This window comes from Watersipora subatra, chromosome 8 (assembly GCF_963576615.1).
Source record: "Watersipora subatra chromosome 8, tzWatSuba1.1, whole genome shotgun sequence".
In the NCBI taxonomy this organism is placed as follows: domain Eukaryota; kingdom Metazoa; phylum Bryozoa; class Gymnolaemata; order Cheilostomatida; family Watersiporidae; genus Watersipora; species Watersipora subatra.
Genome location: NC_088715.1, coordinates 6172661 through 6200290, shown reverse-complemented (window position 1 = coordinate 6200290; position 27630 = coordinate 6172661). Strand labels below are relative to the sequence as shown.

Sequence of the window (27630 nt, the reverse complement as noted above, 5' to 3'; positions counted from 1 at the left end):
TAGGGTAAAATCAAAAGCCTTCCTACTACACACTTTTATGTCTATCATCGAATATACAATTATTCATGTCTACATACAGCCATAAACTCATAATATCTGTCTTCCTTAGACATACTCTGGGACTATATGTTTACTGGCATGCTGGGGTCATGAGGCCAGCTGCCCTAGTATTAGTAAAGTATATTAAATTACAGACTCAAGTATTATTATTATATTTCTATAGTCTCAGCTCTCTCAAAAGACTGAAGGAGTTGAACCTTGATGGCAACAACTTCAGTACAGGACTACCTCCAGTGATTGGTGAAATAGCAACACTGGAGAGTCTCACACTCGAGGATTGTCAGCTGAGAGACCTCCCACAGAGGTAGTGTACAAATATTGGATACCTCTATTAGTCTGATGGATGAGCTATTATACAGATATATACAGATTATACACCGGAAGTGTAGGACCTGTGTATGAGTCATGGCCCTTTTATGATGTTGTCTGTAGTTGTCATAATCCTGTATGTAATTATTCTTTTCATAATCAAAGTTAGGTTACAAAACATCTCTAAATTTTTAAGAAGACTCACTTGGTTAAATTATTTAAAACTGTTTAAATATTGAAAATTTCAAGGCATATCTTGTTGATTGATTGGGAACTTTTAGAGAATTTCACAGACACACACAGACACACCCTAAATTTCTAGACAAAGCTCTTCAAAATTTTAGTAAATTTTATCAGAAAGTATCGGTATTCTATTATTTGTTATTGTTTTTGATGTTTGAGGTGATCCGACTGCCAGAGTGTTTCAAGATTAAAATTGACAAAACTTTGTCGCGGTAAAACCCTCAGAAGAAAAATATTTACCCAGACTTGCCCAAATTGATGTACATAGCCGTGAGACTGCCTGTCTCTCACTCGTATTTACATAGGCTATTGCTATCAAAGTTGAGTACTACGTAGTTCTATTGGCATATATTTTAATTTGTATTTGTTCATAATTGTTTAAATAAGATTTTAAGTCCAGCTACCTATATATTGCTATAGGTGTCTCAGATGTCTCAAATAAGGTAATTAAAATTTGTCCCATTAGCTTCCTCTGTGTAAACATATGAGTATCAGACTAGGATTCTGTTAGTCTACAGTAATTAGGTTGTCTAGTAAACTTAGTCCATCCTTTGTATCAGGGAAGTTCTCAGTTGCTACCCACACAGGAAACTAGTCTATATATATAATTCATAAAGTCTGTGTGTCGTGTGTATGTCCAGCTATAGCATTATAATCTAGGAATAAAAAATCCACATCGCAGAGGATTTCATCTCAGAACCTGCTGGTTGGCAGACTAACAAAAGTGTTTGGGGTCATTAACTAGCTTGGTTGACAGTTAAGCGATTATTAAGTCTGCAAACACTGCATTTGTTTTAGTAAAGGTTAGCTTACTTTTACTGGCTTACCAGGTAAGTTATGTAAGCTAGTAAAAATGTTTGGGGTCATTAGAGCAACAGAAGAGCAGATTTTGACTATTGTGCTTCAAATTTTAACTCGAGTTCCACAAATATGCTCCGAAGATCCTCTGTTCAACAAACGGCGCGTGTATAGTCTATATGCGACATCCGCGATTGCAGTTCGTTTAAAATAAGAAATGAGAATGTGAATTTTTGTTCATTCATCATTTTTCTACTGTGTATCTACTGCAGCATTCAGTTGATTTTCATGATTATCGTCACTATTAACAGACCGTAAGTTCACTACAGCCATAATTTTAAAAAGAATAACATGACCATGCTGCTCTTGCTGTAAGAAAAGAAAACGATAACTTTTGATTTGATTTTTCTATCGATCTATTATCTTTTCTATGATTATTTTTTATGATTAGTATAATAATCATAATGCAATTATACAAAATAATAATATAACTGCGTATAAAATAAATGATGTAACTAATATAATTTGTAGAAAATTCCAAATGATAACCGAGATTGATGTAATTGATCCCATTTATTAGCTAAAAGTTAGTTGAAAAAATTATTGGGTTGGTTCATTGCTATTAGTTAAAAAAATCTGAACAACGCTAAAGATGAGTCTGAATAGGGAAGCTAAGTAGGAGAACAACAAAACTGAGCTGAACTAGCAAGATAGCGAAATGTTGCGAAATAATAGATGCGTGTAATTATTTTATGCTAAAACTAATCTGCATGTCAGAGGGACTGGTTCGGAATTCTCAGAGCAATGATTGTTAGGCCCAATTTGATTGTTCTATACCTCCAGGGATTAAACCAATTAAAATGCCGTGATTGTTATAGGAGAGCGCATTTGTTGGCTCAATTGACCAATGACACACAAGTCGATTTCATACGTCATATATTGATGATTACCAAAACACTTATGTTTTTTGGTAGACCTGTGTTTGGCTGGCTATATCTCAGCTTCTGGTTGGCCAATCTCGTTGATTTTTTTTTAGAACATAAGTCAACGCCTCAAGATAAATAATAAAGCATAACAATATTATGCTTTCTCTATTTTTTAACTAGCATTGCTGACCGTAAAGCGATTATTAAGTCATCTGCAAACACTGTAATTACATGTATTTTAGTAAATGTAAGCTTACCTTTACTGGCTTACCAGGTAAGTTACTCAAATTCATTGCACGGGTGATTATATTATCACCTGTGCAACACCTAGCATTCAGCTAGTTCCTAGATAATAACCAGCAAATATAATAACTAAAGATAAAAAAATAACTAGCATCTTTGAAAAGAATATGTTCGAATATAAGGTGAGACCAACTGCATCCCTAAAAAGTTATGTATAGTCAACATTATCTAGTCATTATTAGTATCAATTTCTAGAATATTTTCTACTGGTTACTTTTGATTAGTTGATAAAGTAAAGTAGCTCCTCTTATAACGTAAATTCCAGATAACGATAAGAATTTATGTAAAGTTTTTGCTTCATACTATGTGAAAATTTTCCATATAACATGAAGTCTCAAATCAGGTGAGTTCTCTAATTTCGGTTTTAATGTTAATCTATTTCAGACTTTCAAAAGAAAAAGCGACATGTGTATCTAATATATATGTATTAGATTATATATATGTATATTATTAGTTTGGCTTCGCAGAATAGATTTTGCTGTCTAGAAAAAATGTGCAAATATTTTTTAAATGAACGTTAGATATGTTCGCTTTCCATCAATTTATTGTAAGATTACCGCAAACATGGTCCATAAAACCAGTGAAATTGATCTTAAAAAGGAGAAAAGTTGTCGATGCGAACCAATAAAACTGCAGGTATCGTACAGACTACAACTTAAAAAAGTTAAGTCTAGTTTTTCCTTTTTGTATATCCAAAAGGGTTTGAAGAGATCTTGGAACGGATTAGGCAATTTACATGTATTTTACTGTTCTTATAATGTAAATTCCCTATAACATAAACATTCCTGGAACAGATTATATACGTTGTAGGAGCGCATACTGTACAAACCAAAGGGTTTTTGAGTTCCCCAAAATATTTTTTCGTAAATCTATTTACCCACCAATTCAATTCTGAAAATAGACTTGTCTAGCAAAGGGTTAATAAAGTCCTTTCTGCTCCTGGTTGGTGGTTTGTGGTGTGTACTCACCTGTTTTCACTTAGTAGTGTAGAGCTTATAATTTTTCAAGTAGCTGTTTCCATTGGAATATATTATTTCCATTGGAATTGTTCAATTGAGTCAAGCTGTGCAAAAGTACCTGTCAGTAGTAGCAAGTACCTGCCACTAATTTTCTTCGTTGTGTGCATCAGAGCTTTGTAAATGCGAAAAATGTGCTGCGGCTCAAAAAGTTTGAAAACCACTGCTATAGATACAATGAGACTATCAATGAGCCTAGATCTGAGTACACTTCATAAACCTATCCAGTTCTGCAGCACACTTGAAACCTATCTGAGGAACAGAATGCCGCTATCATGGTTTGTGCATCATACATTCATCTCTCTCTATTCCCATGCATGGTAGTTTCCACACTGACACCACAGCTCCACAGATGGAGAAACATAAACATCCTGTATTAATAAAACAAGTGTGATATAAGCATACTGTATTTTACAATGACCTACCTTGATGAAAGCTCACTCATAGAAAACTAAATCTACTGATTCTTAGTTTTTATTCTAACATGTATCTACTGTAAGCTTTTAATTTGAAAGTTAGATCATGAGTGAAAAATTACAAAATGAACACATGTTTAACAAAAGCATAAGTAGGTCAAGCCAATAATTTGAAGCTTTGATTTTGGAATTCAAAGGTGAACACTGATCAATGCATTTTCCTCAAGTTTTAAGAGGTAAGAAGTGAGCATGAATTTTACTAATTGATATAATTTACTAGCTAAAACAACCAGAGAAAATCTAAACTAGTTACATGGCTTATAGTTACAGCTTTTAGCTAGTTAAAGTTGAAATCGAGTCTTTAGACTGCAAGTGGAGGCTCCAAAGATATTTGATTAATAGTTTTTGCATAAAATCGTACACATCATTTGATACTAAAAACAATCATTATTATTATTAACCTCGAATATCTAGACTTCTTGTTACTACATACCTCTTACCTGTTCATGGTGATTTATTATAGCTAGGTGTAATGAGATATTAAAAGTTTGTTAAAACTAGAGATGTCAAGTAGTAAATAACAAGTTGACTTAATACAATCAATTGTGCAATGTTTCTTGTTAGTATATGTATTCATGAGTAGTAAAATTATTCCTTTGACTTTAGTTTAGTAGATAGAAGAGACTCAAACACAAATATAGATATACCTACATTCTCATATCTTTCTCAGCAGCCTAACACCTGTCAGCTGTAACCATAGGCTATTTGCCCCAATCTTTCACTACCTGATGCTCAAAAAAGTCTGAGGCATCCTCACTGGAACTAGAGGCAAGGTTGTAGTTCTGTTGTGGTTCAATAGATCGTGTTGATTCAATGATTGAAGGAGATTTGGATTGAAGCAAATTGTCATTTAGTAAATCAGTGAATTCTCCCATAATCTACGACGGTTCCGTGGTGTTATTACTTTCATTCCTCAAGTTTTGCCCTGATAATTTACTGAAAGACACCACCCACCCCATCCTGAGAGATGATCTTCGTTTACGCTAATGCCTAACTTATCCCAGTCTAACTGTGGATAGTGGATTCTCTAACAACGATAATCTTCGGTATCACAGGGAACTAGTTTGTCCGTGATAATATTTATTACGATCTAAATAAATTTGTTTTGATCGTTGGCTAAAATAGGGACCGCATATTTATCGCTTGCCAACTCTTTTCCATGCGACACTTTATGTCAGGGATTCATCACCAGCTTGAAACTATTTGAAACTCTATACTTGAAACGTATTTCGGTGTTGATGCCACAATAAATCGGTGATCAGTCAATGATAGCCATGTTCACACTATCACAAACCCATCCACGTTTATATCAGGAAATACTCCGTGACATTTATCTTTTTATATTTTCAGGAAGAAACATCTTTGTTTTGGCATGCAAGAATTAAAAACTAGTCTCGCAGTGACTATCCTAAACAGATATGAATAAATTGCGCTATCCATGACGGCGAATTACCATCACCGAAATGGTTCACATTTGAAAGGCGGTCGATGCTCAGCGAAGCATCAGGAAAGTTTGACAGCTGAAAACTTTACCGATGTGTCCGCGATGCTTGTCGATGCCATCAATTCACGGTTCACATAATCGATGATGAACGCCGAAAGAAAAACGCTGACAAACGGTGACATAGTGTGAACCGGCCTTAAGCCTTTTAACCGTGTTAAAGATTTGTCGATTTTAATCTTGCAACTGCTTTTGCAACTGATTTTAATCTTGTACTGGCAGTTTTTAATCTTGCAACTTACTGGCAGTCAGATCACCTCAAACATCAACAACACTCACAAATGATAGAATAATACTGATACTTTCTGATAAAATTTACTAAAGATTTTGTACAAGTTCATCTTTAAATTATGATGTTTCAGTTTAATGAGCTTCAGAGTCATGTCTAGCAGCAGATGCTGAGCTGTATGGTTCCCTGACTCTGTTCAGTTTAATGAGCTGCTCCTTCAGAGTCATGTCTAGCAACATATGCTGAGCTGCATGAGTCCCTGACCCTGTTCAGTTTAATGAGCTGCTCCTTCAAAGTCATGTCTAGCAACATATGCTGAGCTGTATGGGTCCCTGACTCTGTTCAGTTTAATGAGCTTCTCCTTCAAAGTCATGCTTAGCAACATATGCTGAGCTGTATGGGTCCCTGACTCTGTTCAGTTTAATGAGCTTCTCCTTCAAAGTCATGCTTAGCAACATATGCTGAGCTGTATGGGTCCCTGGCTCTGTTCAGTTTAATTAGCTGCTCCTTCAAAGTCGTGTCCAGCAACATATGCTGAGCTGTATGGGTCCCTGACCCTGTTCAGTTTAATGAGCTTCAAATTCATGTCTAGCAACAGATGCTGAGCGGTATGGGTCCCTGACTCTGTTCAGTTTAATGAGCTGCTCCTTCAAAGTCATGTCTAGCAACAGATGCTGAGCTGTATGGTTCCCTGACCCTGTTCAGTTTAATGAGCTGCTCCTTCAGAGTCATGTCTAGCAACATATGCTGAGCTGTATGGTTCCCTGACCCTGTTCAGTTAAATGAGCTGCTCTGTCAGAGTCATGTCTAGCAACAGATGCTGAGCTGTATGGGTCCCTGACTGTGTTCAGTTTAATTAGCTGCTCCTTCAAAGTCGTGTCCAGCAACTTATGCTGAGCTGTATGGTTCCCTGACCCTGTTCAGTTTAATGAGCTGCTCCTTCAAAGTCATGTCTAGCAACAGATGCTGAGCTGTATGGGTCCCTGATTCTGTTCAGTTTAATGAACTGCTTCTTCAGAGTCATGGCTAGCAACATATGCTGAGCTGTATGGTTCCCTGACCCTGTTCAGTTAAATGAGCTGCTCTGTCAGAGTCATGTCTAGCAACAGATGCTGAGCTGTATGGGTTCCTGACTCTGTTCAGTTTAATTAGCTGCTCCTTCAAAGTCGTGTCCAGCAACTTATGCTGAGCTGTATGGTTCCCTGACCCTGTTCAGTTTAATGATCTGCTCCTTCAAATTCATGTCTAGCAACATATGCTGAGCTGTATGGGTCCCTGACCCTGTTCAGTTTAATGAGCTGCTCCTTCAAAGTCATGTCTAGCAACAGATGCTGAGCTGTATGGGTCCCTGACTCTGTTCAGTTTAATGAGCTGCTCCTTCAAATTCATGTTCAGCAACAGATGCTGAGCTGTATGGGTCCCTGATCCTGTTCAGTTTAATGAGCTGCTCCTTCAAAGTCATGTCTAGCAACATATACTGAGCTGTATGGGTCCCTGACCCTGTTCAGTTTAATGAGCTGCTCCTTCAGAGTCATGTCTAGCAACATATGCTGAGTTGTATGAGTTCCTGAACCTGTTCAGTATTGGTATTTCCCCATTTCAAAAACATCTCCATCACAAGTAACCATAAATAGGTTTCACGGCTGCATCACCATGGTAACAAAGAGACATGAGAATGCTATGGTTCCATTTCTGAAAGGGACAGATTCACCTTATAGTTTATATATGAACGAACTGAATAATAGCTACTGCTGTTATTCAGCTTGTTTATTGTTAAAATTAAAGTAGAAAGGATTATTATAAAAGTATTATCTTTATTACCATTGGTCAATTTAAAGTATAGCTACTGCTCTTTCTGTTCATAACCCTTCATAATTCACGGATGATAAATAGTTCGTGGATATTAGATTCATTGTAATGAGTGGTTTTCATTGGATAAACTACAATTTATACTGTAATTCCTTCTATCTGAGTACAGCTTCATTTGAGTATCATTTAAGAGGACTCACAGATTCGTAGTTAATAAAAGGTGACTTTTGAATCAATATTCAATTATCAGAAATGATAAAATGCAGTATGGATGTCAAAGCATTTTATTTTTGTGTTACAGTAGCAGTTGTTTTAAATGTACCAACTTTCATATAATCACACAATTCTGTACATGTAATTAATAAGATGACTAAAATGTTGGTCAATATGGGACTTGAACCCTTGACATTCAGCTTATTAGACTAACTCTCTAACCAGCTGAGCTAATCAGCCACCTTTCAAAGCCTCAGAATAGTTGTACCAATCGGAAAAAAACTGAAATGCTTTGGACAGGTCTTGAACTCATGAACTTTGGTTTTTGAAGAAAAATGCTCAACCAACTTTGCTAACCTCTAACAAGCCATCTATAACCAAGTATAACCAACCACCTTGCATAAATGAGGAATTTTTGTGATCATATTTATGCTCTCCGATTTATGAGCAGAAACATATGGACTGACAACACCCAATAAGAATGTAGATGAAGTTAGAAAAAGACCATTTATTGATAATTTTTCACAGCACACCTGAGAATCTCTTACAGCTGACTAGTGTGCTGTAAGAGATTATCAGACACACTGGTTGAAAATTACTGCTCTATTCAATAGAATATTTACAGAGTACATTGCATATAATTGTAACTTACGGGTGGAAGATACTCCCAGTTTATGGGTGAGCATATACCTCGTTTATTGCTCTCATCCAATGATATGTGTTTTCACACAAAACTTGATGAGGACACATAGGAATCAGTGTTGAGTTGGCATAGTACGACGACTCCTCTTCTCTTTGATCTCTCCATCATGGCCATCATTTAGGGTACTTTAGAATTCCTTATGTGTAGGGGAGACACAACTAGGTACACAAAATGCATTCATATTCCAATTTTAGAAGTAAGATATATTTTGTCTTGATTCAGCTATGCCAAGGTCAATGATATCTGAGATGGTTTGTCTCCATCGACAATGTATAAGTGCATAGTAAGTGATGTGTCTGCAAAACTGTAGCTTGAGATTTTTATGAATATTTTTAAGGCTCTGATAAACAAATGCCCACTTTGATGACAAACACATAGGCATATGCTAAACATTTCTCAGTGTATTCGTTTGCAGAACTTCAATATAGTAATTACCATGTCTGTCACGTGTTGCTGAAATCAGCATGTAGTAGATAACCCCAAATTTATGGATGTTTGTAGGCCTAGACAAGTGCTGGTCACTCACCTCATTACATGAGACATATTACTAGACAGTCTGTCACAGGTACTTCTAAATAATGCATAGGGAGTTTTAAGGTGCCCTTAATCTCTCCTTCCTTCACTCCTCTCATCCCCTCAGTTTTTTCAGGATGTCTTGTATTATGATTTATAAAACAAAGAATTGAAATACTAAACTTGTCTAAAGCTACATGTAGACTATCTGATGTAGAATATAGAATCTCAAACCTTGTCTACGTTCGGAGCTTCTAAGGATTTTCATTTGTGTATAATTGTGTTTAATGGCCAGAATTCGAAAACTAGCAACAAACAACCATAAACTATCAAAAAGAAAATCAGCAAAGTTTTAGTTGATTTTATCAGAAAATATCAGTATTATTCTATTATTTGTAATTGTTTATTATGTTTGAGGTGATCTGACTGCTAAGATGTTTCAATATTAAAATCAACGAAACCATATTGCAGTGAAACGCTTGGAGAAAAAAAAAGATGCGTCCAGACTTGCCTAAAATGATGTACATGTCACGAGACTGTCCGTCTTTTGCTCGCTCAAAGTCGAGTACTACGTGGCTCTATTGGCATATATTTTTCAGCTGTATCAGCTTAACAGCTGTATCTTTTGTTATATTTTTAGGTAAAATCAAAAGCCTTCCTACTACACACTTTTATGTCTATCATTGAATATGCAATTATTCATGTCTACATGCAGCCATAAACTCATAATGTCTGTCTTCCTTAGACATACTCTGGGACTATATGTTTACTGGCATGCTGGGGTCACGGGGTCAGCTGACCTAGTATTAGTAAAATATATTAAATTACAGACTCAAGTATTATTATTATATTTCTACAGTCTCAAGTCTCTCAAGAGACTGAAGGAGTTAAACCTTTATGGCAACAACTTCAGTGCAGGACTCCCTCCAGTGATTAGTGAAATAGGAACACTGGAGAGTCTCTCACTCATGAGCTGTCAGCTGAGAGACCTCCCACAGAGGTAGTGTACAAATATTGGATACCTCTATTGGTCTGATGGATGAGCTATTATACAGATATATACAGATTATACACTGGAAGTGTAGGACCTGTGTATGGGTCATGGCCCTTTTATGATGTTGTCTGTAGTTGTTATAATCCTGTATGTGATTATTCTTACCATAACCAAAGTTAGGTTGCAAAACATCTCTAAATTTTTAAGAAGACTCACTTGGTTGAATTGTTTAAAACTGTTTAAATATTGAAAATTTCAAGGCAACTCTTGTTGATTGATTTGGAGCTTTTAGGGAATTTCACACACAGGATGTGAATAATGTATGTGAATTGTTAGTTAGAAGAGAATTCTGCTAGCATGTAGAATGTAGAATCTCAAACCTTGTCTACCTTTGGAGCTTCTAAGGATTTTATTTGTATGATATGTTTAATGTACGGATAATTTCATTGTTTAATTATAAATTTTGCCGACAAACATCAGCATTTAGGCTCATCATATCTATACCAGTGATTTTCAACCTTTTTTGAACCGCAGCACATTTTTCACATTCACAAAGTTCTGAGTCACACTACCAAGCAAAATGACACAGAATGACACTCTAACACTGTAATACATACAGTTAAGTTTTTAATGCCTTTTTACACTCACTTAGTGGGAAACATGGACCCGAATGAAAACATGGATATCCTTGTAGGAATGATAGAAAGATACACACAAAGCTCTTCCTCAACAGTTCTCTATCTCTCTGTTTTTAGTTTTTATTACTGTAAAACTTGGGAAGCTCAACTCAAACAGATATTTGGTTGTAAACAGAAGCAATGTCATAATGGCTTTGTTGGCCAGAATGGGGAAACTCCTTGGCAACAGATTACCAAAAACTATCCAAAAGAAAATCCACAAATTTTAGCTTTAAAGATGCACTTGCACAACATTTTAGTAAATTTTATCAGAGAGTACAGGTATTATTCTATTATTTGTGATTATTTTTAATGTTTGAGGTGATCTGACTGCTAAGATGTTTCAAGATTAAAATTGACAAAACTTTATCACTGTTAAAACACTCAGAAGTAAAAGATGTACCCAGATTAGCCCAGAATTATGTACTTAGCCGGGAGACTGCCTGTCTCTCACTCATATTCACACCAGCTATTGCTCTCAAAGTCGAGTACTACGCAGCTCTATTGGCATATATTTTGTATTTGTTCATAGTTGTTTGAATAAGATTATAAGTCCAGCTACATATATATTGCTATAGGTGTCTCAAATGTCTCAAATAAGGTAATTAATATATGTCCCATTAGTTTCCTCTGTGTAAACATATGAGTATCAGACTATGATTCTGTCTGTCTACAGTAATTAGGTTGTCTAGTAAACTTAGTTCATCCTTTGTATCAGCGAAGTTCTCAGTTGCTACCCACACAGGAAACTAGTCTATATATATAAATCATAAAGTCTGTGTGTCTTGTGTATGTCCAGCTATAGCATTATAATCTAGGAATAAAAAATCCGCATCACAGAGGATTTCATCTCAGAACCTGCTGGTTGGCAGACTAACAAAAGTGCTTAGGGTCATTAACTAGCGCAGTTGACAGTTTAGTGATTATTAATCTGTCTGCAAACGCTGCAATTGTTATAGTAATGGTAAGCTAATCTTTACTGACTCACCAGGTAAGTTGCTAAATTCATTGCACAGGTAATTATATTATTACCCGTGCAACACCTGGCATTCAGCTAGTTCCTAGATAATAACTAGTAAGCTGCATCTTTGAAAAGAATATGTTCGAATATAAGGTGAGACCAACTGCATTCCTAAAGAGTTATGTATAGTCAAAGTTATCTAGTCATTATTAGTATCAATTTCTAGAAGATTTTCTACTGGTTACTTTTGATTCGTTAATAAAGTACAGTAGATGCTCTTGTAACGTAAATTCCAGATAACGATAAGAATTTATGGAAAGTTTTTGCTTCATACTACGTAAAAATTGTTCATATAACATAAAGTGTCAAATCAGGTGAGTTCTCTAATTTTGGTTTTAATGTTAATCTATTTTGGACCTTCAAAAGAAAAAACAACATGTGCATCTACTATATATGTATATACTTACAACTATTTCCATACTTCTTACTATATACAACTTTCATGAGATTTTAACTTGTCGTGATAGATCGTCAAATATGTCAACAAAACAGACAATAGGTAGCTGTGCAATTGTTCATATAATTGTTCAATTGTCCTAGTAAATGTAATAAATAGCACTGTAATTGTTTTAGTAAATGTGAGCTTACCTTTACTAACTTACCAGGTAAGTTACTCAAATTCCTTGCATGGGTAATTATTTTATTACCCGTGCAACACCTAGCATTCAGCGAGTTCCTATAGATAAAAACTAGCAAGCTGCATCTTTAAAAATAATGTTTGAATATTAGGTGAGACGAACTGCATCCCTTAAAACATTATGTATAGTAAACGTTATCTAGTCATTATTAGTATCAATTTGTAGAAAGTTATCTACTGATCACTTTTGATTTGTTGATTAAATACAAAACAAACGGTTTTTTGAGTGGACCAAAATAGCGAATGCAAAACATGACATAAATCAATATACCCACCCATTCAACTCTGTAAATAAACTTGTCTAGCAAAATGCAAAAAGTAGTTAATAAAGCCCTTCCTGCAGCTGGTTGGTGGATTATGGTATGGACTCCCCTGTTTTCACTTTGTAGTGTGGAGCATATAATCTTTCGAGTAGCTCTTAAAGATGTGGCTGCGTCAAATTTGAGTTGATTTTAAAAGGAAGTATTTTTCGTTGTCTATCAGTTGATATGTTGTTTGTTGTGTTAGGCGATCTCATAGTCAAGATATTTGAAGATTAAAATCGAAAAAATTCGATCGCGGTAAAAACGCTCAGGCCAAAAAGACATGCCCAGACTTGCTCAAAATGATATAACGCATGATACAACCTGTCTCTATCTTTCGTATTCACATTGGCTATTGCGATAAAAGTCTCGTCCTACGCGGCTCTATTGGCATATGTTTTATTTTGTATTTGCTCGTGTTGGCTAGAATAAAATTTTAAATCCAGGTACAAATACATTATTACCAATGTCTTAAAGGCCTCAAACAAGGAAAATTAAAAACTTGTCATATTAGCTTCTTCTAAATGCTGTGTAAACATCTTAGTACTGACTACCAATTCTACCGGTCTACGGTAATTCTGTCAAGCAAACTATGTAGAATAAGGTCTTTGTATCGGCCCAGTTTCGTCGCTAAACACACTAATGATATACAGCCTCCCAAAAGCCCCGCCCACATTATGCCCATCGCCTATCCTGGGGGTGGGCTGTATATCATTGCCCTCACCGAAAACTAGTTTCTTACTATCGTAAGTAAAGTTGTATAGTCGACTCTCAATGTTGTCGAGTCATTATTGGTATCAATGAGTAGAACAAATTTACTGGTCACATTTGATTAGTTGATTCAAGTACTAAACAAATGGTCGAGCTATGCAAAAGAACCTGTCCATACAGCTCTGATTGCACTTCATAAATCCATCTATTAGAAAAGATTTCAGCACTTGTGTCAACGGGACTATGATATATTCCATGTTTTGCAAATCATGTTCTGCATTATCTTCAACAATATTATTTTATTATATAATTTTTACAAGCAAAACAATTTTCATCTTGGCAGAAAGCTTTTATTAAAAATATTCATCAAGTCGTGGCTACTCACATAGTTTCAGCTGATACAATAAGACAAATTCATCTACTGCAGCAAACTCAAACAAAACATGGTTTATGCAGCACACATTCAAGTCTCTCTTTCCCATTTATGGCAGTTTCCACACTGACAAAGCTGCTTCGGCTGGTGGGACCACATAAACATCATGTAATCAATAAAACAAATGAAATAGGTTTCAGTAGCGTATCTACTGAAAGCTTTCAAATTAGGAGTTAGATAGATTGCGAGTGTAATTTTAAAAATGAATAAATGTTTAACAAAAGCATAAGTACGCCAAGCCAACGATTCGAAGCTTTGGTTCCGGAAGTTAAAGACTTGCATTGATCAATCGATTTTCTTCACTTTCTACAAGTGAGAAGTGCACATCTAAAATCAAATCATAAATCTAATTTAGTAGATAAAACTGCCACAGAAAATTTGAAGCAAATGTAGCTAGGTGAAACGATAAAAATTTATAAAACGATGATTAGTGATAGCAAATAGTTATAATTTTATTAATTAGTACATGTATTAATGAGTACTAAAAATATTACCTTTAGTATATTCATCAATCTAAGCCATTGTATTGCTAGATGCTATGGATTAAAAAGGAGCCGTCAAAAACTCACTGTACATACGTACCTCGCACGCGCAGGAAATTACATTATAACCTCAAACAGGGAAATATAATCTGAATGTAAACTCAACAGGAAACTCTATAGGAGACTCAAAGTAAAAGATAAATTTACCTCCATTCTCCTATTTTCCTCCGTAGCACTTTTATCACCTGATGCCCAGAAAACTCGAAGTCACCTTCGCAGTAACTTTAGGGCAATTTTTACAATTCTGTTATTCGTCAATAAAACGCGTCGATCGAGTAATTCGTTAAAGTAACGATGTTAATTAATTTAGTAAATATCGATGTCCATGCGATTTAATAATAGAGTAAAATCCCTAAATTTGATATCACAGACAACGCGTTTTATGAGTGATAACATTTATTACGACCTACATAAAAATTTTGTCCTGATGATTGGCTAATGAAGCAACCTTATATTTATTGCTCGTGGACTCTTTTCAGATGTATCACTATAGTTACGTCGCGAATGAAGCACCTGCTGGAATGTGAGCGTTTTAAAAGATAGCCTCATTCAAATGCATATATCTCTGGACAGGGTTGGTCTACAAAGACGAAAATGACATCAAATTGTAGCTGATGTTTTAGCCTTTTATTGGTCTTAATTTCATTAAATCGACCTTTTGACGCAGCCACATCTTTAATATTACTTTCATTAGAATTGAGTTGAGCTATGCAAAAGTACCTGTCAATAGTAGCAAGTACCTGCCACTACTTTTCTTCATAGTGTGCATCAGAACTTTGAAATGTGAAAAATGTGATGCGACTCAAAAAGGTTGAAAATCACTGCTATAGATACAATGAGACTATCGATGAGCCTAGATCTGATTACACTTCATAAATCCATCTATCAGACAAGTTATGAGCACAAGTGGCAACAGAGCTAAGATGTATTTAATATTTCCTGCAAGTCATTTTTTTACTGATGATTATGCAATTGATATTTTACATGATAATTTTTAAGACTATGTTTTGCATTATCTTTAACCTTATTATTTCATTACATAATCTTTATAAGCCAAAAAAGTTTCATCTCATCAAAAAGTGTTCATTAAAAACTTCCATCCAAGTCAGGCCACTCACATAATTTCAACTCATATAATCAAAAATTCTCTCTACAGCAGGGAACTCACCCTCTGTATGTGTCGTATCTGGATATTCCTCCTCATCTTTGATCCTAAGATATGTAGCTCTCACTATGTTGTTTCCACAGGTTGGTAGTGGTCTCCACTCTGCTCTTGTAAGTCTTTCTGGGTATGTCCAAAATACCAATGATCTGTAGGTGCATGACATCCTCTGTCTTTACATACCATGTTGGACATCTCATTATCGTCAGTCGTTCCGATGGTTTCAGGTTCACGCATCTGGATACTTGGGTGCTAACAAAATATTAAACTTTTAGGATCTATTGATAACTTATTGAATGTCGCTTGGAATTTATAACAAATAGTGAAAACGTTTGCAACACAAATCCATATAGTTACAAAACTTACCATGGTAGTGTCGGTAGTTATAATGGGCCACTCTCAGTGGACCTGGTTTTACAAGTTATAAGGTCTTTAATCTCCCCACTTCTGCATCACACTTGAGACCTATCTGAGGAACAGAATACCGCTATCATGGTTTGTGCATCATATATTCATCTCTCTCTATCTCCATGCATGGTAGTTTCCACACTGACACCACAGTTCTACAGATGGAGAAACATAAACATACTGTATTAATAAAACAAGTGTGATATAAGCATACTGTATTTTACAACTGACCTACTTTGATGAAGACTCACTTATAGAAAACTAAATCTACTGATTCTTAGTTTTTATTCTAACATGTATCTACTGTAAGCTTTTAATTCGGGAGTTAGATAGATCAAGAGTGGACAATTACAAAATGAACACATGTTCAACAAAAGCATAAGTAGGTCAAGCCAATAATTTGAAACTTTGTGGAATTCAAAGATGAGCATTGATCAATGCATTTTCCTCAAATTTCTTCAAGTGAGAAGTGAGCATGAATTCTACTAATTAACCTAATTTACTAGCTAAAACTACCAGAGAAAATATAAACTAGTTACATGGCTTATAGTTACAGCTTTCAGCTAGTTAAAGTTGAAATGGAGTCTTTAGACCGCAAATGGAAGCTTCAAAAATATTTAATTAATAGTTTCTGTATAAAATCGTACACATCATCTATATATATATATATATTTCACAAAGTATGTTGTATGTGTGTTCTAGGTTTGATTGTTCGGCTATAGCAATTATTTTAGCATTGTGTCCACATGTTACAAACACCCACTTAGGAAATTTCAATCTATGGCGTTATTATATTTGATATATCATAACTACACACTAATTATTTTAGCAAAGCGACCACACATTACGAAGCTGTGAGGAAGAAATATTTTGGGACTTATGTATATGCCGCCCGATGCTTCTTCGTCACGGGCTATTTTGTTCAGCCTCACGATATCGACAATAATTCATCTACGAGCTTAAAATTTGGCAAATTGTGTACTGATTAAATGCGTTATTAAGAGAATCAGTTGCTCGCAATGGCGAGTTCAGAGTTTTTCGTTTCGGTAAAATGGTTTCGCAAACAAAATCATTTAATGATAAAATTTCAGCTAAATGACATATTTATTGATACTATGCGCCCACAGGTCATTACGCCCTCATAAATTACGATGCTTTTCGCCAAACCGTATCAACAAACGTTTCTCTCTCGAAATAAATATTTGGCGACTGTTCTAGTGCTTTTTATTTGGTCATAACGATTTTTGTTTTCGCAATTTGTATTAATTGTATCATTACCAAATAATATGTTTCGTCGTTTACATACTTGCTATTTTTTCCAATCTACATTTACATTTAGTTCTCTACTTATTTATTCTAGCTCAGAATACATTTTTCCAGCTACAGTAGGCCACAGTATGTTTTTTGGATTCTGATTTGGTACCTTGCGCTCCACAACCATTAAATAGGAATAAATATTTTGTTCATTTAAACAATCTTTTTACGTTATTTCTTTTAGTTCAAATTAAAACATTTTTGTTTGTATGTTCCTATCAGGGTTTGCTTTGTGTATTAGCTTTTACATCTTTCATTTTAAACTTAACCAATTAGTAATTCATAATAAGTTTCACATTTTACCACAAACATTTGGAAGATTACTGATTATCTGTTAGATTATCTGTGAGATTTACTGTAAAACTTATCGTGTATCAGTTATTCCTCACTCTTATATTTACATACATTTACATACCTTGAGAAATGTATATATAGATAGATTTACATTCTCTTATTACATTTATAAACTTCGTTTAACTTTTGAAGTTTATAATATAAGGCTTTAAAGTTTGTTGCATTATCTTTTTTATTTCAACTTGCATTTTTTAAACATACATGTAATTGGAGTGTAATGTCGTGTTTGAAATTTAAACATTCATTTTCCTATGCTGTTTCGTATCCTATTACTTAGTTTCCAATCTTTATTATTAATATTAATTTTTCATTCAACCATTTTTGACAGACATTGCTCTACTAAAGTTTCAACTACAAAATACTACCATATTCTGTCATATTTTTCATCAATCTGTTAAATACATGTATTCTCAGAAAGTACACATTGTCTAATGCATCCAAAGAGAAGAACCTGTTCTGCACAAAATCATTTCCTCATGATATAAAGTTTTAAAGTTATTGTTGTTTGACAAAGTTTGAAACTAATTAATTAATCTATTAACTTATTTAGACAAAGCACTTCTCTCATGATATGTAGTTTGAAAGTTAGAATGGCAAATTTTGTTATATGTTAAATGCATATCAAATTTTCTGTCTGATGACTTTTTTATTACCCGGGCAATGCCTGGTAACACAGCTGGTTTGATACTAGAAACAATCATTATTATTATTGCCCTCGAATATCTAGACTTCTCATTACTGCATACCTCTTACCTGTTCATGGTGATTTATTATAGCTAGGTGAAATGAGAAATTAAAAGTTTGTTAAAACTAGAGATGTCTAGTAGTAAATAACTAGTTGACTTACTACAATCAATTGTACAATGTTTCTTGTTAGTATATGTATTCATGAGTAGTAAAATTATTCCTTTTACTCTAGTTTAGTAGATAGAAGAGACTCATACACAAAGATAGATATACCAGCATTCTCATATCTTCCTCAGCAGTATAACACCTGTCAGCTCTAACCATACTCTGTCTGCCCCTATCTTTCACCATCTTATGCTCAAAAAGGTCTGAGGCATCTTCACTGAAACTAGAGGCCAGGTTATAATTCTGTTGTTATTCAGTAGATCGTGCTGATTCAGTGATTGAAAGGATTCGGATTGAAGCAGATCGTCATTCAGTAAATCAGTGAATTCTGCAATTGTCTTGCAAAATTCTTGCAATGCAATTCTCTATCGACAATGGATAAGTGCATAGTAGGTGATGTGTCTGCAAAATTGTAGCCTGAGATCTTTGTGAATATTTTAAAGGCTCTGATAGCCATATGCTTGCGTTGACGACAAGCACATGTGTGTATGCTAAAGATTTATTAGTGTATTCGTATGCAGAACTGCGATATACAATAGTAATTACCATATCTGTCACGTTGCTCAAATCAGCATGTAGAAGATAACTCCAAATTTATGGATGCTTGTAGAACTATACAAATACTGATCACTCACCTCATTACCTGATACGTATTATTAGACAGTCTGTTACAGGTACCTCTAAAGTATGCATTGGGAATTTTAAGGTGCCCTTAATCTCTCCTTCCTTCACTCCTCTCATCCCTCAGTCTTTTCAGGGTGTCTTGTATTATGATTTTTATAACAAAGAGTTAAAATACTAAACTTATGACTAAAGCTACATGTAGACTATCTGATAGTCTGTTTCTCGACACGCAGTTGAAGACTTAGTAAGGCTGCCATACACTGAATACTTTTAAGTATGCTGTGAACTCCAGCTAATAAAATAAATATTATATCAAAACTTGTAAGTAAAATTTAGTAAATATTTTAACATTATTTAAAATGAGAATCTCAGTAGTTTCTAATAATAGCAGAGAGCTGATTATCGCTGTTCAACACTTTTAGTATGACAGCAGAATTGATGTGGGAATAACATGCTTGTTTTTTATGGTTCCGTGTTTGAAATATCTTATTAAAAAACCTGCCCTCTAATGTTCTCCTAAGTCAGGCATTTTAGATTTAATATATTATGGTTTCACATTAAATACCTTTTATATTAAATATTTGTTTCATATTAAATATATTTTGCAGTTAAATTATAAGCACGCCGAGGATTGCCTAATTCATGTGTAAAACTACTAGCCATATTTTATTCGCAGTTAAATTTATTTGTGTAATTATATATTTTTAGTTCAACTAACATGACCAACATGCAGCATTATGGTTGATTGTGTTTACCTTGACCCTAACAACTATAAGTCTATAATATTCTCTGTTGCAGACTGGACTGTGAGACTCAGCTGAGGTCTTTGGATCTATCATTCAACAACCTGGTAGAACTACCTTCAGTCGTCTACCGTATGACTAATCTGAAGGAGTTAAATCTCTGCTTCAATAGGGAGTTAATAAGAATAAGTAGTCAAATCGCTAAGCTAGAGCAACTCACAGAGCTAGATTGTGATGGTTGTTTCTCTCTCCAGTCTCCCCCGTACGCAGTATATAAATTAGGTATTGATGCTGTAAATAAATACTTTGCTGATCTGGTGGAAGGAAAAGGAGTAGATCAGCTCAAAGTACCAGTCGCAGTTGTTGGTATGACTGGAGCAGGGAAAAGCAGTCTCATTAAAAGTCTGCAGTCCGGTAAAAGGGAACTTACCTACAGAGAGATAAATTCACCATTCGATGAGACAACCAAAGTGTTTCAAATGGAAGACCTGAACAACTCTCCTCTCAAGTTTATAGACTATGGTGGCCATGATATCTATCAGATGGCCTACCAGCTAGTCATACGGGAGCGATGCATTCCACTCCTTGTAGTCAACATGGAAGAGTTTAACTCATATCTATCTGCAGGGTGTAGAGAAGGTATAAGAAGACTCTGTATAGACTGGCTGTCTCATCTCTACTTGGCCAGTCCAAGATTAGATCCACCTGTATTGGTTCTCACACACACTGACAAGCTGGATACTGAGTTGGTGAAAGATTGTAGAGAAAAGTTGCTCTCTATTTCAGAAGCAGCAAGAAAGGAGTTACTCAGAGACTACGAGCGGTGCTGTGGGGAATTTCCAAAAGAATCCAGTCCTATCATCCATCTTACTAACACTGACCAGCCTCTCTTTAACCCTCAGGATATCTTCGAGTTTGGCAATGACCTTTGCGAAGTATCTAACATTAAAGGTTTAAGAGCAAACTTGGAGACACGGTGTCAGAAGTTAATCATGGAAATTCCGTTACTTTGGGAGCGTATAGAGAGATTCATAGAACGAGAAGAAGAAACTTACATTTCTCTTTTGAAGGTAGAGAACGAATTCTCAGACACTGATTCTAAAACCATTTTGCGCTATATGCATAATACTGGGCAGATCTTGTGGTTCGAGAGAACCGAAGGTCTGTCCAGTTACATATTCCACAAGATTCCTATCATTACTGAGATGATAGCTCTCTTGTTCCACCACACAGCAGAGCAACAATGGGAAAAGAGGGTCGAAGAGTTTGTTCCTTTCACACACCAGGAAGAATGGGTCAGTAAATGGAAGTACAAAGAGTTCGTAGCACAGTTTACTACTAGTGGCATCATGGATGAAGTCTTGCTCGTAGATCTCCTGAAGAACAGTAGTGAGTTACCTGTTGAAATATCCATGCAACTTTTAAAGAGCTTCGCCATCTTGAATGGTCCAATAGAACACAACTCCGAAAAACGATCATATATCCTTCCATACTTTACAACTACTTCCGTAGAAAAAACGTATCCTTTGGATGACAATGTACCTCTCCAACTGGACATTGCCCTAAGTGGTCTATCTCCACCTCCTTATGTATATCAACTTATGACTGTTGCTGTCCTGAAACTCTGCTCAAGTCTGCTGTCAAACATAAAGGTGTGGAATGATGGAGCTGTGGTACACAATGAGGAGTTTACCACAATTCTGAATCATGACTTAACTAACCGAGTGGTCTCATTGAGAGTTGGTACTACAGTGGCACAGCTACCAGCTTCCTGGGAACATTTAATAGTGACAATTAAAGCTATTCTTAACCAGCTTTACGCCGTGTGGAAAGGGAGTCATGCTGAAGTTCTTCTCTACTGTTCTCAGTGTCTCATCGGACAAAACCCTGCGCCTCATTTCTATGTTGACCCTAAATGGTTTTATCCTATCGACTGTGACTACAGCATTACTTGTACTAAACTGCCTGCTACGCGTTCACCTCTGTCCAAGGTTGTCTGTCCAGTTTGTGACAAGCTGAGAAATGATAAGAAACCTTCGGTTCCCAAGCCTCTCAGACTTCCTTGTGAGTCACCTCTCGCATCCTTTTCATTGAATTTAGTCTCAGTCAAGGTCTCAGTCAGTTGGCTAAATGCAAGAATTTACCAATTTTCCTCCAGATATTGAAATCTTTTTGTTAGACAGTATTGATGACGATCCTTATGATGTCCTTCAGTTGCAAATAGGAATCAGATTTAACCGTTCTGGAGACGTCTTTGTAGATTATGAAATGCTTTGGTTAGTTGACACCTTTTATCTATCAGTAATTGCATCATACTTGCAGGTGACCAGCTAACTGTTGTTGATGTACAAAGCCTAGAGAACCATATATCTGAAATAAGAGAGAGTTGTCCGCCCCAAACAGTTGGTAAGCTTCTTCCCTATGGATGTTCTCATTAAGTCTCTGATTTATATAATGTTTATATAAGAGTAAATGAAGATGGGAGTGAATACGAGGAAAGTCATTGATACTCTATAATAACAACAGAAACATAGAGTATTAACTCTGTTATATTCAGGGCATCTGGAGAGCACTTCTGAGGAGGCTGAAAGTGACTTGTCAGATGTGGAGGATCAAGGATATTGTGATGAGTCCAAAGCAGACAAGGTCATGAGGCTACGACTATGCATAGTCAAGAAGCCGAAGATTAAGCAACTGTATCAGTCTAACAAGGTAATATAGTTTATCAGTTTAATATATAACTTGTTACTAACATGCTGCTGACAGCTCCCATCACAGGAAGAGCATAGACATGGTAAGTTAATTTGTTAAATGATAAAGATCATAAAAACTCATATGGATATCATATAGCATGTTAAGAATGTTAAGAACCATCAGAGATCCGTGATATAATTGAAGTTACCTGTTGCTGTCTCAATTAGAGAAGAATGGTTAATCTTTGCTGTTGATAAAGCATTGCATTGTCAAGAGCAGACAACTTCTCACTGGAATAAGTTCTCTCTGTATCCTTTGTAGACTTGTGACTCGTGAACTCAGCTGATGAGTAAGGCTAATGATAAGGTTTTTGTCAAAACACAAACAGAAAGAGTTGTGTTCTCTTATGTTACAAATTCACTGGCTCTATGATTGTATTATAAAGGCCTATGCTATGAGTGAACCAGTGAGGGGCAGAGTTCTAATCATCAACAATATGAACTTTCGCTATGGTCACGGTAACAGAGCTGGTTCCCAATTTGACTACACAAATCTCAGCATGATGTTCAAAGACCTCAAGTTTGATATTGCCAAGTCACAGAGCGAATTAACAGACCTGCGAGCACAGGTACTCCGTGTGTCCTCTCATAGTTTTGTTTCTGCTTAGAGATTGTAGAATTTGGCTGATTTAAACTCATGGTATAAAACTCTGTGTAAAGTAAGACACTGTTGTAACTAGTGTATGTCTTGGGCTGGTGGTCAGGGTGTTAACAGATCATCTGATGAGGGACATTGATACAAGGCCTCCTAATGGTAATTTATGTTTGCAGTGAACCTAGTCTTGTTTTAGAGCTTCATTTTTAGTTTTCATTCTCTAAATGTTAGGTAAGGTTTCCTAGCAACATTTCAACGACTTCCTGCCATCTGGCAGTCATACAAAAGAATGTGAATTCATAAAAGTATTTACCTGTACTAGTCAGGGTTACTATATTTTTTCCAGGATATCTACAGAGAAATACAGATTGAAACAGGGAGAGAGGAACACCAGAATCTGGGCATGTTTGTCCTAGTAATCATGACTCATGGTACAAGTGGTAACCATCTGCTGGATATCGAGGGTAACATGATTCCCATCATCCATATCCAAGACCTTCTCTCTCCACGGGATTTCCCTGCTATGAAGGGCAAGCCCAAGTTGGTCATCTTGCAAGCGTGCTCAGGAGGTTTGTCACCTGATAAAGGATACACAGTTTGGGTACACAGGCTATACTTTTAGAAGATCAGATGAATAAGTACTATTTGACTAAATATCAGTTTCATCAACTTTTTGATAACCTAACTCTTTGTGTACCACAAGCCGTGCAGTGTGACTCAGCACAGTGTTTGTATATGGAACCACCTGGTGTGACTTTAGTACGTGTGAAACAAGTTTCTTATTAGTAAGTAGTTAATCAATTAACTTATAGTATCTGTACTTAAACAGAAATAAACAATTATCTGCATGTGTTATGCATATCTGCATCCACTGATGTAAAATTTTATACTGATTAATTTGGTAGCGAATCAAATAGCTATGGTAGCTTGTATTGTCAAAATTGTGTCATAGTACTCTAACACATGAGTCATTGGCTGACAGAAACAAGTATGTATTATAAGGTTAGCTGCGTATCATTGAGCTTCACAACTGCAGTGGAAAATCTGCACTGAATATCGGCTGCTTGGCTATTGGCTAATGTGCAAACAATAAATTAAGCATGCGCAATAGGGTCACCTACAAAGCCGAAAGTTTGCCCTGGGCAATGAAGTTTTGTCGCTAACCCCAAACGTGTAACACTGGCAAAACCTGAACCTGGCAACGGTCTATACTGGTCAATAACCGTGATTATCGATCTATACTAGTTCGATAACCGCTCAGCGTCTAACTGCACAATGTATGCACTTCCTGTTTGCTAGTATGAACATACATTTAAGGTACGGCCACATGTAATGATTTTTTCATTGGTTCTCACCAAAATCACAAAATGAGTTTTGGACTATTAAGATTGCAAAAGCTGCGAGAATCGCGCTCGCTAATAATTGGTTTAGCCAATTAGGTGTTGCGTCGACGATTTCAGTGTGCATGCACAGCTCAGACAATTCTGTGAATTTTGGCCGAATAATTCTATTTTCGTTCATTTCGCAATTTCGGTCAAATCCAACGAAAAAATCGTTATGTGTGGCCATACCTTTACAGAGATTTACATAGTATTAAAATATAACATAACTAATCAAATATTCTGTTATCTAGGGAGACAAGACTTTGGAGAAAGTACAGAGTTTCTTCCTTCACCAATATCTACCATCATACACAGTCCATCCACTGAAACAACCACAGTTAGTAGTCCATCAGCTCCTCAGTCAACCACAGTTAGTAGTACACCAGCTCCTCAGTCAACCACAGTTAACAGTACATCAGCTTCTCAGTCAACCACAGTTAACAGTACGTCAGCTAATCAGTCAACCACAGTTAACAGTACATCAGCTCTTCAGTCAACCACAGTTAACAGTACATCAGCTCCTCGATCAACCACAGTTAACAGTACATCAGCTCCTCAGTCAACCGCAGTTAACAGTGCATCAGTTCCTCAGTTAACCACAGTTAACAGTACATCAGCTCCTCAGTCAACCACAGTTAACAGTACACCAGCTTCTCAATCAACCACAGTTAACAGTACATCAGCTCCTCAGTCAACCACAGTTAACAGTACATCAGCTCCTCAGTCAACTACAGTTAACAGTACATCAGCTCCTCAGTTAACCACAGTTAACAGTACATCAGCTCCTCAGTCAACCACAGTTAACAATACATCAGCTTCTCAGTTAACCACAGTTAACAGTACATCAGCTCCTCAGTCAACCACAGTTAACAGTACACCAGCTTCTCAATCAACCACAGTTAACAGTACATCAGCTCCTCAGTCAAATACAGTTAACAGTGCATCAGTTCCTCAGTTAACCACAGTTAACAGTACATCAGCTCCTCAGTCAACTACAGTTAACAGTACATCAGCTCCTCATTCAACCACAGTGAGCAGTACATCAGCTCCTCAGTCAACAACAGTTAACAGCACATCAGCTCCTCAGTCAACCACAGTTAACAGTACACCAGCTCCTCAATCAACCACAGTTAACAGTACATCAGCTCCTCAGTCAACCACAGTTAACAGTACATCAGCTCCTCAGTCAACTACAGTTAACAGTACATCAGCTCCTCAGTCAACCACAGTTAACAGTACATCAGCTCCTCAGTCAACCACAGTTAACAGTACATCAGCTCCTCAATCAACCACAGTTAACAGTACATCAGCTCCTCATTCAACCACAGTGAGCAGTACATCAGCTCCTCAGTCAACAACAGTTAACAGCACATCAGCTCCTCAGTCAACCACAGTTAACAGTACATCAGCTCCTCAGTCACCAACTACTTCAGTTCCACCTCCAACTACTCTGAATGCTGATGATTTCTTCATCATGAAGGCCAGCAGTGAATGTAAGTTCAGAGTCTAGTCTCAGAAGTGCTTTACCAAGTTTTATCAAAGTATTTCCACTGTAAGTAATTATTTGTTTTGCTTGTGACTAGCCTTAGTTCCTACAATGTGCTTGTAGATGATTATCCTTATTTACTCTATACTCAGATGTACTTGTGGGTGTAAGTATATGCTTGTTTATGTACAGCCCCTCTGGGATTCCTTGATATTCCTTGTCTCTGATGATACACTACTTCATGCATATATGATTGTAGAAGGACTGTGCATCTGCATATCTGTTACTGTTGTATGTCACTAGCTCATTGCTCTATAGATGTACATCTCTCTCTCTTGTCTATTTCAGCTTATGTATCCACGAGGTCTCACAGTCTTGGCTCATGGTTTATCAGAGTTCTGGTAGCAACATTCTATAAACATGCTCATCATAGGGATGTTCGTACTCTCTTTGACATAGTAAGTTTATATTCTGTAACCTCAGCCAGATGTTCTCCGTCTATGTTTAGCTCTATTGGTCAAATGAATATCTTGTTTGAAGTGGCCTCGGGTCAAGCGTACAATTTATTTAAGTTGTATTAATATGTAAAGATAATTGTTTTACCTTTCCTCAATGTCAACTTTGTAGCCATGTATTTCAGTATTTGTATTTCCCTTCGCCCTGGTCACCTTTCAGCTGAATCGTATCTCTACCACATTCAACAAATATCATTAATAACTAGTACGCTGGCCAACCTTTGCACCGTGAGAGATCATCATGGGTAATAAGTATGTATACAAGTATTCTTAAATGTAAACAGGTAGGTGACTGGTGCAGTGCTTGAAAGCTTTGAATTTGAATATTCTCGTTAGAATCTTAGTTTTTTGATCTTCACAGCAGACATAGCGTGACTTCGGACAGACAGACAGAGACGGTTCTTATTATAGTAAAGATGAAACTCTGTAAGAATGTTACTTTTCCATAATGATTAGTGTTTTACTTAGTGTAAGACCTGGCAGAGTTCAACCAATTATATGGCTCCATACTTTGGGTTGGCAGTACAGAACACTTCTTAATATTTATGTACCTGTTTTAGATACAGTCACGGGTGAGACAAGTCAGTATGGCGGATCAGAATGCGAGGTCATGCGACACTCAGGGAGGTAACGTACCAACTAGCAGCTGCACCTTTACAAAACTCCGTAAACTCTATCTCTTCCCTGGATTCAGAAAAGACAAGGACTGACAACTTCTCACTGTTCCTACATTGACACCAGACAGACCATCAACTAGAATAATCATGGAACTTCCTCTTGTTTTCATAGTTGTACTTCTTATGAACTCATCTCATTGGTTAATAGGTCAGCTTGACATAGCGGAGAACATTGATGCTATTGGCTCATTTCTTATTGTAAATACTTGTGTTAATATTTAACAGCAGACCTAATATGTTTGAGAATCAATGAAGATGAGTATTTAAGTGAAATGATAACTTAACTGCTGTACACAGACTCTGTATCTATAACTTTACCTGCTGTACACAGACTCTGTATCTATAACTT

General features: G+C 36.2%; 2 protein-coding genes across 2 annotated transcripts in view; both read left to right on the top strand.

Annotated features, from left to right (window-relative positions):
- Positions 1-22903, top strand: part of LOC137402247 (malignant fibrous histiocytoma-amplified sequence 1 homolog) — a 41494-nt gene extending 18591 nt beyond the window's left edge. The window contains exons 5-10 of the mRNA XM_068088744.1: positions 224-364; positions 9959-10099; positions 19929-21937; positions 22196-22279; positions 22431-22585; positions 22889-22903. Of these exons, the coding sequence (XP_067944845.1) occupies positions 224-364; positions 9959-10099; positions 19929-21937; positions 22196-22279; positions 22431-22585; positions 22889-22903 (2545 nt within the window). The remainder of the gene's footprint in view (positions 1-223; positions 365-9958; positions 10100-19928; positions 21938-22195; positions 22280-22430; positions 22586-22888) is intronic.
- Positions 22904-23690: 787 nt separating this feature from the next.
- On the top strand, positions 23691-27314 carry LOC137402246 (uncharacterized). The gene is made up of 5 exons (XM_068088743.1): positions 23691-23790; positions 24855-25772; positions 25932-26096; positions 26438-26547; positions 27165-27314. Exons 1-5 carry the CDS (start codon positions 23691-23693, stop codon positions 27312-27314), a joined length of 1443 nt encoding a protein of 480 aa, XP_067944844.1.
- Positions 27315-27630: the final 316 nt, after the last annotated feature.

Coding starts and splice junctions, on each gene's coding strand:
- LOC137402246 (XM_068088743.1), top strand. CDS start 23,691: ATGATTCCCATCATCCATATCCAAGACCTTCTCTCTCCACGGGATTTC. Junction 26,097..26,437: donor CATGAAGGCCAGCAGTGAAT/GTAAGTTCAGAG, acceptor TGTCTATTTCAG/CTTATGTATCCACGAGGTCT. Junction 26,548..27,164: donor TTCGTACTCTCTTTGACATA/GTAAGTTTATAT, acceptor TACCTGTTTTAG/ATACAGTCACGGGTGAGACA.